The sequence below is a fragment of the Bos indicus x Bos taurus genome, chromosome 4 (assembly GCF_003369695.1).
Source record: "Bos indicus x Bos taurus breed Angus x Brahman F1 hybrid chromosome 4, Bos_hybrid_MaternalHap_v2.0, whole genome shotgun sequence".
In the NCBI taxonomy this organism is placed as follows: Eukaryota; Metazoa; Chordata; class Mammalia; order Artiodactyla; family Bovidae; genus Bos; species Bos indicus x Bos taurus.
In genome coordinates this window covers 33,278,519-33,290,851 of record NC_040079.1, presented here as the reverse complement: position 1 = coordinate 33,290,851, position 12,333 = coordinate 33,278,519, and the positions used below count along the sequence as shown (strand labels likewise).

Sequence of the window (12,333 nt, the reverse complement as noted above, 5' to 3'; positions counted from 1 at the left end):
CCACAGTGTGAGCTGGTGGCTCAGTTCCTGTATTTTTCTCTAAGAGACAAGCCCATCTTTTCCCTTCCCTCTTTCTTGTGTTCTTTTCTTTCCCTTTCTTCGGTCACACCTGCTCTATGTTAGGCATTGCTCTCACATGGAGTGGTGAGAAATAGGGTATATAGCAATACAAAGATAACAATAGAAAGATAATGCATTAATCTTCCCCAAACAGAGCCCACGCACATGCACACAAAAATTGTTCATTGAAATCTTTCAAGTTGCAAGGAAGAGTCATGCCCAGGTAACATCGTCAGTGATTCTCAAATGGGAATTCTCATCAGATGACTTGTGTACAAAAGTCATCTGATTAGTCAAGTGATTAGGAAAGCATTCCTAATCACAAACACAGCCCAGGAATTTGTATATTGACAAATCCTCACCACCACCATCCTAAGTCTAATTATCCTAGGTGATGAATTGGTTTTAAGTATTAAATGGCTTTTTCCTTGCCCTGGACCTAGAAATGGTCTTTGTCTTTATTTCCCTCTCACTCTCCTCATCTTTTCCCCTCCTGCCATCAGCCTTCCAGGGAAGGAAGATCTGATTGGTTTGTTTATCACTGATTAAGAAAGAAGAGGATGACAGAGTGAATGACTGATCACAAATAGAGCAACACTGACTCATGTATGATTCTTGTTTAGCAATAGTGAGGTTATTCAGATGAAGTGCATGTTTTTGCAAGCCACAAGAAACCACCTTAGTCCAGTTTCTTGTAAGGTGATGGTGCAATTAAAAAATACTACTGTGATTGCAAAGTCTTGTAATATTGGAAAGAAACTTAGGACATGCAGGTACATAATAAAAAAATAAGGTAGAAAGTACTCAACATATTCATAACAGAGACTAGATGAGTGGTGTGTGCTTCAGAGGCAGGAAGAATGGATTCTGTATAGAAAAGAAGGAAGGAGGAATCACCTTTTTTTCTGATTCTTTGGCTTCTTCCTAACTTTTCCCCCCTTCTATTTCTTTCCCGATTTCACAAAAATTATCTACTTCACCATCCCTATTCAAATCTGATTTTCCTTTTCTGGCCTCTAGGTCTCCTGTTGTCAGTTTCATTTCCCACCTAAATTAGCAGGGAGTCAATTGGAGAACAATTAATTAATGTTCTCCACCTCCATATTTCCACAGAACATTTGTAAAAGAAGTTTTTCCTTCATCAAAGGAAGAAATGTAGTCCACTGATGATTAAAAAGGAGGCTATTTAATCACAAATTTTTGAGATATCAAAAACATAAATTTGAAAATGTTTAAATATTCACATATTTGAAATAGTTTCCTTAGTTTCTGTGAACTTGAATCTGAGTCTGAATTCTAAATAATCTTGTCTTGACATTGCAGGAGAGGAAAACATACTTTTAGAAGTTACTAATTAATCCTTTAAACCTAATGTAACCTGAATTTTCTAGCGGATTAAAACTAGATTTGGGTTGTACGTACACAGCACTATCAATTCAATCAACAGGTTTTTACTTCTAAGATTTAGTCTTGACTTCAGACTGGAAGAAGTTATCTATAATTTTATTAGCGCTATCCCTCTTCCTGAGAAAAATTTCTGTATTACAGGAAAACTAATATTCAATAATTTAACTTGTGTGTGTGCTAGTGTGTTTAGTCGTGTCCAGCTCTTTGCAACCTCATGAACTGTAGCCCACCAGACTTCGCTGTCCCTGGAATTTTCCAGGCAAGAATACTAGAGCGGGTTGTCATTTTCCTACTCCAGAGGATCTTCCCGACCCAGGGATCAAACCCAGGTCTCTTGCATCTCCTGCATTAGCAGGCAGATTCTTTGCCACTGAGTCACCTGGAAAGCCCAATGGAAATAATTTTTTTCCATGAGGATGTGTCCAGTCTTCATATCGTGTAGAACTGTAATATACTGTTAAGGTCATCTGATCCAATTATTTCATTTTAAAAGGAGGAATGTGGGATTCACTAAGACTAAAATCTTGCAAAGCCTTCACTCTACTTGAGGTTTTCAACCCTGGCTGCATGTTTGAATCACCTGGGGATTCTTTTTAAAACATGTAGGCACACCTAGCCTAAAAAATGTAGATACCTAAGTCCCACTGCTGCAGATGGGGTCTGGGACACTGGTATTTTTTTTTTTTTAATGCTCCCCAGATAATTCATATGCTACTATTCTGCACTGTGGCACCTCACTTAGACTAGATGAAATTAGCTTTGGGGACTATTTCTTAATGACCGAAATGTACGAGACAGAAAAGAAGACATGCATTTGGCTGGGTAAGAGTTAAGAGGATGGGAAAATAAGTTAGATACTGGTAAGCTTGCCTGCGTGTATGTTCAGTCACTTCAGTCATGTCTGACTCTTTGCAACCTTATGGACTGTAGCCAGCCAGGCTACTCTGTCCGTGGGATTCTCTAGGCAAAAATACTGGAATGGGTTGCCGTGCCATCTTCCAGGGTATCTTCCCCACCCAGGGATCAAACCTACATCTCCTGCGTCTCTTGCGTTGCAGGCAGATTCTTTACCCACTGAGCCACCTGGGAAGCTCCTGGGAAGCATATTGCTACCCATATGAGTGAGAACTGGTACACAGAGAGCTAAATGGCCAAGGCAGTGCCTTTGGTAAGAGCCATTTGAAAGATGCAAGATCAAAAATGGGACTTTTCAAGGAGACAGCTATAATTGGATTGTTTCAAGGTTCCCAGACTTAGGAAAGCTCTACCAATTTTTTGTAGGAATTCTCTATTCTCAATTCAACTTATAAATAAAAAATCAATATTTTTATTATAAAATAATGATATTTTCATATATAAAATTTGAAATACATTTCCTATTCTTTGTCTTGCCTTTTTACTCTCTAAATGGTGACTGTTGACAAATAGACTGAGTATCAAGTAGATAATTTTTCCCTCTGTGAATAACACTTTTTGCAAGCTATTTCATAAATCTCAACCTATCCTATGATTATGAAGATAATTTTCTATGTTTTATTCTAAAATCTTTATTGTTCTGTCCACATTTAGATCCAGACTCTACTTAGAATTGATTTGTGATTATGGTGTGAAGGAGGGAATAAAGATTCATGGTTTGCATAAGTATATCTGATTGATATAGCATGGTTTATTGAAAAGGCCATGCATTTCAACTACGTAATAATTTTTCCTGTTATAAGTCAAATAATCACATATGTGTGGATCTGGACTCTTTATTCTCTTCCATTGTTCTCTTAGTCCATCTTGGCCTTTTTTTCCTTTTTCTTACTTTATTGTAAGTAAAAAAAATGTCCTGGTCCTCCAGTTCAGTGTAAGAAGTGGTGCTAGAAGATGTCCTTGTCTCATTCTTTATCACTAGGGGAAAACCTTTCAGTAAGTCATCCTAAAGTATGATGTTCATTATAGATAATTTTCATCAGAATATGGTTTTGTTTTCCACAAGTTGATATTCAATCTTATTGAATGATTTCCTGGTATCTATTCATATGGCCATATGATTTCTGAATCTTTCATATGGAAAAATAATCTTTCCAGCATCTTGCCCATGTAAAGATAGAGCAACTAACACTAAGTTGTGATATGTGCAAGAAAATTTAGAATATGTCAGTTTTATCTCCATTTTAGATATGTATCTAAAATGTTCTTAAAATTTCAGTTCTGATTAAATACATACCAAAATATATGTTTCAGTTGCATAGAGGCTTTGAACAGCTAAGTTCCAGTGCTGGGATTTCAGCTGAGATGTATATGATTCCTTTGTAGGGAAACAGGCTGCGTTGGATCCATTCACATTGCTGAACCTTCTGCCAAACTCAACTGACAAGTATTACACTTACAATGGCTCCCTGACATCTCCTCCCTGCACAGACACTGTCGACTGGATTATTTTTAAAGATACAGTTAGCATTTCTGAAAGCCAGGTAATCTTGGAAGTTCAAACAAATGGAGTAATTTGAAGCAATTTAAAAAGAAATATTTTCTACAGAATATCTGTTTTAAAGCATTTGCTGATATGCCTTTGAAGCAAGTATGTTAAATTATAAGTTAAATTATCTTCTTTCCAGTTGGCTGTTTTCTGTGAAGTTCTTACAATGCAACAGTCTGGTTATGTCATGTTGATGGACTACTTACAAAATAATTTTCGAGAACAACAATACAAGTTCTCCAGGCAGGTGTTTTCCTCATATACTGGAAAGGAAGAGATTCATGAAGCAGGTGTGTATTGAAATATAATTTTTCTGTAAGTCCTATTAAATTCAGTGTTGTAGGAGGTAATTGTGGCATCATGGACAATATACAAGACTTCGATTTTTGGAAATATTTTGATTATAGAATTGTAGCCTTAGGTAAGCTATTTAACTTCTCTGAATCTCAGTTGCCATATTTATAAAATGACAATTAAAAATATCTGTCCTGGGGACTTCCCTGGTGGTCCAGTGGTTAAGATTCTTCCCTGCAACATGCCAGGAAGCAGCTACACCCAGGCACAACTAGAGAGTCCGTGCCACAAGGAAAGACCCCACGTGATGTGACGAAGATCCAGCGTACCATAGTAAGACCCAACACAGCCAAATAAACAATACAGTTGTGAATTATGTGCACACACTATGAAGAAAATCTGTTCCTCCTTCCATGGATAAAACCATTTTGCAAGTCAGAAACATTGAGATTCAGGAAGGAAAGTTTTTTCCTAAAACATACAGTAGTTGGTGGCAAAGCCACCTACACACCTCCAAATTCACTTTATGGCATTTGCTTGTGTAACAGCTCTAAGAGGGGAAAGAATAAGGGTGAGGTGTTCAGAGCTTGGGAAGATTTCTTCTTGTTGGGATGACTTGGGAATCTCCGTGGGAGAAGCACATTTGACCTGAGTCTTGACGTGTGTTGGGGTTTTAAAGAAGTACTCGTCTGTGTGTTGGCAGCTCCCAGAGAGGCTAGTGTCTAGTACGGACAGAAACCCAAGGCACTGAATTATTAATGAATAAAAAGTGAGTCCTTTCCCCAGTTTCCTTCTTTAAAAGAAAAGAAGTTTGTCCTTGTCAAGCCCAGGCGATGGAGAGGAGGCAGAGGGAAAGCCTGCGGAGTGCCCTCGGGGTCTTTTGAAGCTGACCCGGCAGTCAGAAGCCTTTCAAAGTGTCCAGAGGACACAGTCATTGCGTCTGCTGACTTGTTCTTTTCAGTTCACTGTGAGGCTGCGCTGGTTCGTGAAAGAGTTGAAGTGGCCTCTGCTTTGGGGACTGAAAACCTTTCCAAGAACATGGTCTTCTTTGATCCCAGCCCCATAATGAATTTTTGGCTGTGTATAATATTAATTCAATAATCGTCTGCTTTTAAAGATTAGGCATTAAAGCAGCATGTTTCTGTTGTTTCAAAGTAGTATTTGTGAGATTGTTTATCCTTTAACAACAACATAAACGAAGTACAACAGTGATGAATTGCTGTGTTTACTATGACATTGTTTCAAATTAATTGCTCCAAAGTGAGGAAATTTAATTATATTTCTACCAACAACACTAAATACTAAGACCTCTTGTGTGGTAAATAATCCCCAATTGATTAAAAATAATAAATAGATCTAACCATCTCCTTTTCTGAAATACAAATGACCAAATAACAAAATATAGACAATGTTTGGCCGTGAATTAGTCATACTGTATTAGTTGTACTAGTTATTAGTTATATTGTATTAAAACTCTTCAGTGGCTCCCATGGGCTTTCCAGGTGGCTCACTGGTAAAGAATCTGCCTGCCCCAGTGCAGGAGAATCAAGAGACATGGGTTTCATCCCTGGGTCAGGAAGATCCCCTGAAGGAGGAAATGCAACCCACTCCAGTATTCTTGCTTAAAAAATTCCATGGACAGAGTAACCTGACCTGGAGAGCTGCAGTCCATGGGGTCACAAAGAGTCAGACACGACTCAGTGACTGAGCGAGCACAGCACACAAAAGCGGCTCCCACTGCGTTTAGGATAAAACCCAAATTGTTTGTCATTGCGTGGTAGGTCCTGTCTGGTACTTACTGGCCTCAGTGCTTACTCTTCCCCGGCCAACTTCCTTCCTTTATCCTGAACTCAGTGAGGTCCCTGAAGAGGACAGACCACACTCTCCCAGGTTGCACCTAGACACGCTTTTTCCTTCCCATGGCGTGTTCTTCCTTGCAGTCTTCCTGTGTTGTCTCCCCCTTGTCCTCAAGACTCAAGTACGTAAGCAGTTGCCTCCACCAAGGAGCCATGTCTGACCCTCCATCCAGCCCTACCAAGCCTGGCGCTGGCCCAAGGAAGGACTGTGCGTTAATGGAAGTGCTGAGCCCATAGGGTACCAGATAAACGATGCTCTTCTGGAGGTGCAGTGTGCCAGGAGCTCCTACCCGCTGTGCATCCAGACTTCCTAGCAGGTGCCGCAGTATGATACTGTCTGTTTACTTATCTGTCCCCACCACCACCCTCTGAAGGAAGTAACTAAGTCTTTTATCACTTTGCCTCGATTGCCGGACAAAAGTAAAGCTCTCATTCATCAAATATTCACAAAATGAAGGAATTGATTTGTGTATAATAAAAGTATGGCAGGATATAGCTTGATGGGTGCTTCTTGCATCATTTTATGTGTAAACCCATATGAATGGATTTAATGTAGAATATTGGTTTTTATTTTTTTTGAATTTTTAAAAAAATTTTGGCCATGCCTCATGGCATGTGGGATCTTATTCCCTGACCAGGGATCAAACCTGCATCCCCTTCCTTGGAAAACTCAGTGTCTTAACCACTGGACCACCAGGGAAGTCCCTATTTTCACAGTTAAGTGATTATGGCTAAAAGTAATCATAACAAAAGCAGTAATGGCTAACATATATCACATGAACCAGTGTGCTCAACCAGGCATTAGGCTTGTTTTTCTCATTTTATAATTTGGGAAGCTGATATTAACTGGTTCACCCAAGTTCACAGAACTGTAAAAGGTTGGAGTCAGTATTTGTACCCTGATCTTCCTGATTCTGAAGACTTCCAAAGCTTTCTCCACCATGCTTTATATTTATAAGGGAACATAATTTATCCTTGCATAATTTTATAATAAAAACTGATGACTTTAATAACATAAAACTTTTTTAAAAACTTAGTATTGGCTTTTTTCAAAAACTAGAATGATGGTTGAATTCTTGCATTTTCCATCATGAGTATTTGCATTCAACAAGCACTTATTTTCCATGTGCATATTCCTATGATTTTTTTTCCTTAATGATACAGTATTGCCCTTTTACTTTCTTGAACTGAATTTAAAAATAAGAATTGAGGGTTGCATTTATGTTCAAGATTTAATCTTTATTAGATTTAATCTGAAAGTATGTTTTTATTACATGAACATTGTATAAAAGGAAAAAATAGATAAGCACACAGAAGAAAATAAAAATCCCCTATAATGTTATTATCCAGAGATAACTGCTATGAGAATTTGGGGGAATATCTTTCTAGCCTTTCTCTTAAGTTAAAAATATATTATTATGTCTCACAAAAATGAGGCTGTACCATACTTGTTTTTTGATTTTGCATTACTGAATGATATAAATATATCATTAATACCATTCTTAATTTTATGTATAGTATCGTCATAGCAATTTATTAAGTTTGTCACCCAGCTTGGGACTTTCAGGTTATACTTATTTATTTTGCTATTTTAAATTTCTAATGTCCTCATTTTGACCAAGAGAGAAGGAAAACGTGTCATGAAAATTGTTAGAATCCTACTCTTGGTAAATGCATGGTAGAAAAATATATTATGCAAAATACATTGCAAGTAATTGCAAAAGCCATGTGAGGTCTGCATATCCATGTAAACTTCTTGGGGGGAGAGATCAAGCCTTATTTGTTTTTTTTTTTTTTGCATTCATAGGAAAACTCAATAAACATTTGTGAATGAATGAGTATTTTACCAGAACTCAGTCCTCTATTTTTGCATTTTTACATAGCATTGCTATTATTAAAAGGCATGCATTTTTGGCATCATGGAATGGGCGCTGGCTCTTCTAAGAATCACAGAATTTAGTAGAACCATTTGATCTTGAAGGAATTAGTAAAAATTGTCTTTTAGTTCATGAGAAATATATGTCAGTAACCACACAAACAGGAGGTGATCTCCAGCTTTGTCTCCTGCCTCCCAGGAACCAATACCTGCCCGCTGCCCTCTCCTCCCACTCGCAAGACTCTGCCTCTAGAAGCCGGGGCCTCCTGCAGTGCAGTGGGAAGGGGCTGGGGCTTTAAAGCCCGGTCAACTTTCGGTTTCAAACCCCAGCGCAAATACTTATTAGTTACATGCTGCTGCTGCTGCTGCTAAGTCGCTTCAGTCGTGTCCGACTCTGTGCAACCCCATGGACTGCAGCCCACCAGGCTCCCCCGTCCATGGGATTCTCCAGGCAAGAACACTGGAGTGGGTTGCCATTTCCTTCTCCAAGGCATGAAAGTGGAAAGTGAAAGTGAAGTCACTCAGTCGTGTCTGACTCTTCGCGACCCCATGGACTGCAGCCTACCAGGCTCCTCCATCCATGGGATTTTCTAGGCAACAGTACTGGAGTTGGGTGCCATTGCCTTCTTTGTTAGAAGTCTTAGTCACTGGATGGCCAGGGAAGTCCCAAGGTGCGCATTTTAAACTCATTTTATCAGTGAAGAGAATGAGGCTTAAAAAAATTAAATAACTTGACAATATTTATGTAATATAATATTGTTACATAATATTTATGTAACTAAATTAAATTTATGTAACTAAATTAAATATTAGTTACATAATATTTATGCAACTAAATACATAAATATTGTCAAGTTATTTAATTTTTTTAAGCCTCATTCTCTTCACTGATAAAATGAGTTTAAAATGCCCACCTTGGGACTTCCCTGGCCATCCAGTGATTAAGACTTCATGCTTCCACTGCAGGGGGCACAAGTGCAATAGCTGGTCAAGGAGCTAAAATCCCGCAGGCCACAAGGCATGGCCAAAATACATACATATTTTTAATTTTTTTAAATGGCTACCTTGTAGGGTTGTTGTGAGGTTTAAATAAGTTAAAGATTGCAAGGCAGTCCAGTCCCTTGAACATAATATACTCCAGATCTGTAGTTTCTATTAATACAGTGTGTGTGTGTATGTGTGTGTGTATACTCTTGTATACTCCAGATCCATAGCTTCTATTAATACAGTATGTGTGTGTGTGTGTTTGTGTATGTACTCTTGTATATGTGTGTGTGTGTGTGTGTATATGCGTGTGTGTGTGTGCAGCTGTATATTTGTATATAGAGACAGAGGGCAAGCTATCACAAGTATAGGGTGCTATCCAAGTTTTCAATGTTTAAGATTTTTATTTGTTAAGTAGAGTTATAAATGCACTTTAAATCTCATTTGCTAGCATTGTAATATACATAATGCAAACTTTAAAAAAACTATAAAATATGAAATGATTTTCAAGGAAGGGTAGCATGAAAAGTGTGTCTTCATAGCTTGATGTTGTATTTGAGCTATGAGAAATTCTCTGTAATTTCCTGAGAAAATGTCACGATGAATTATGCATCAGAAGACCCACCTTCTTGAGAAGGTCAGTAGTTGTAAATAGCATTCATTAAGGTCACATGTACATTAACTTTGTGCTCTAACTATATAGAGAAAAGTACAGGAAGATTATTTACTTCTTGGAAGATTGTATGTTATGAATTGAATGGTTGACAAAGTTACTGTGTATTCCTAGAGAAGACTGACTGAGGTACAGTTTGAAAGGTTTTTTTTTTTTTTTTTGGTTACTTATCTAAAGGAAATGGCGTGTAATCATTGAAAAGTACAAAGCAATAACAGATCATTTTTAGTTCTTATTTTTAACATTTGTGGCAATCTTTACATTAGTTTTGTTAACATCTGTTACTCCCTGAAGGGAGATCACAACCTTAATACTGATTGTCTTCTGAGTCTGTCCCTCTTTGGGTGCTTCTCACAGTAGTCATTAAATTACCTGTCTCGATAATTTTTAAAATGAGGCTCATAAACCTCAAGCAAGAAGGTGGTGGATTTACTAGTGTGCACTCATGGAAGTACTTTGCCATGGGCTGTGTTCACCTGTACCAAACCTCAAGACGATGGGAAATACTGGGTAAAAACCTAGGGACGTTCTCTCTGCCACTCCCCCAAAATCATCACCCGATCTTTTCACCTCCCTCTTCATTTTTATCCATGATCCATGGAGCTAAGACTGCACCTTCTCCCCCAGGGCATGTGTCCCTTTCCCAAGGTGGGCACGTAGAGCAGCAGAGGCAGAAGGGACCTTCTGTCTCCCCTGGACTATCTGCACCAGCTTTAATGATGAGCTGGTCACCAGACTTGTCACAGTGAGAGTTGTCAGGTTCTCCTCCTTTGTGCTTTTCTTCACCTATTTCCTTTTCTTTTCCTTCCTTTTTTTCTTGTTTCCTCATGACACTCAGTGCCTAGCGTATTAATCTCATGTGGACATTCCTGTGTAGGAGGTGTTCACTCTTCATATCCATTCATTTAAGTAATGAGAAGGTGGAGGACTTTGTGAGGTATGTTTGTGAAGTTTTTACAATTTCTAGTGGATAAAAACCTATACTTTTGAAAAGCACAACCTAATTTGACTAAATCACAGAATTTTTTTTACAGTTTATTTTGCCTTCCTCTGTAAATGGCATCTAGGATTTGGAAACTAAAAGCACCCATTACATTTAATGGCTTACTAAATTTAAGGGTGAGAGGCTATCCTAGAAATGAGTTTCCTGAAGGCAAAGATGGTACCTCCTTTATTTGTATGTCCAAGAGTGCCTAGAGCCAAGCAGATGAGAAGTGAATGTTAAAAACAAGTTTTTAATTAAGAACCTCTCATTCTTTATATGTGAGGATCCTTTGCACTTGTGCTGAGTGCTCAGTCATGTCCAACTCTTTGAGGCCCCATGGACTGTAGCCCACCAGACTCCTCTGTCCATTGAGTTTTCCAGGCAAGAATATTGGAGTGGGTTGTCATGCCCTCCTCCAGGAGATGGTCTGGACCCCGGGATTGAACCCACATCTCTTGTGTCTCCTGTATTGGCAGGCAGATTCTTTACTACTAGTGCCATCTGGGTTGCACTTATACTACAGTATTGCTTGTATTCTGTGCAACTTGACAAGGACCCCAGCTTTGTCACAGCCTGGCTCATAGCCTCGAGCTTGCAGGAACCAGATTCTCCTTGGTCAGTGTTCCTTAAAGAATCAGTGACTATGATCCAGGTCACATGTAGCTCGTAGAAGGGAATCAGGGCATGTGATTCATTCCTAAAGAAGGAAATGGGACCTCAACATAGTTCTGGTAGGTAGGTTTATTTGCTCAGTCATGTCTGACTCTTGCGACCCCATGTACTATAGCCCACCAGGCTCCTCTGTCCATGGGATTCTCCAGGCAAGAATACTGGAGTAGGTTGCCATTTCCTTCTCCACAACATAGTACTGAGCTCCCTATAATCAAGGAAATTATATTTTTGTTACTATCTTATTAATGTAGCTTGTAATTGGTGTCAGTATATGTTGATCTGGAAAGCCCTTCTTGATTTTTCAATCCAGATAATATGCTTTATAAACTGTATGCCCTTCTAATAAGATAAACTAATTTTAATATGAAGAACAAGGGAAGCTTGGAAAACTTAGTGAAAATTAATAACTTACTCTGTAGTCAGTTTTACATCTGAAACATTACCCAGTTTTATGTCTGAACACCAAGTGGTGAATTAGCAAGATTGTTATTTAGGAGATAGCTAGGATGTCCTACCTTAGAAGAGTAACCCGTTGGCAAGGTCATAGACTACATATAGAAGTACTAGTCTTTCTCTTGAATACATTCTAAAGTATATATTTTTTTCTATAAAATTCTGTATTTCAGCATCTAAAAGATAAGCTTCAGCTATAGCTTATAATGTGTTAGTAAGCTATGATTATCAATAAACAAAAGGAGTGTTTAAAAATAAGCTTCTAATTACAACATACATTTTAACTATTAAATTACTAATAAGCTTTTACAGATATATAAAGAAGAAAGTAAATGAATTAAAACCTGGTGGCAAAGAAATGTGAATTTCTTTTTAGAGTCCTATTTTATATTAATGCTGATTCTTAGAATTTGAAGTACCTGATGATTTCTAATACTAAGGGGAGATAAACACAGACACCTGATCAAAATTCCTTGCACTATTGAGGAAGCAGTCCTTTGTGTATTTTGAAGTCAGTAATTTTATATTTTTCTCCGATTTTTATGTTTTGTGGGCATGCATAAAACTTTCATGCATTTTAAGATAGTTTCATCTTTGAAGAAAAGAGTT

General features: G+C 38.1%; 1 protein-coding gene across 4 annotated transcripts in view; it reads left to right on the top strand.

Annotated features, from left to right (window-relative positions):
• The window catches only part of PTPRZ1 (protein tyrosine phosphatase, receptor type Z1), a 210,169-nt gene that overhangs the window by 127,772 nt on the left and 70,064 nt on the right, over nucleotides 1-12,333 (top strand). For all 4 annotated transcript variants that reach the window (XM_027539144.1, XM_027539143.1, XM_027539142.1 and 1 more), the window contains exons 7-8: nucleotides 3,769-3,926; nucleotides 4,071-4,221. In XM_027539144.1, coding sequence (XP_027394945.1) covers nucleotides 3,769-3,926; nucleotides 4,071-4,221 — 309 coding nt within the window. The remainder of the gene's footprint in view (nucleotides 1-3,768; nucleotides 3,927-4,070; nucleotides 4,222-12,333) is intronic.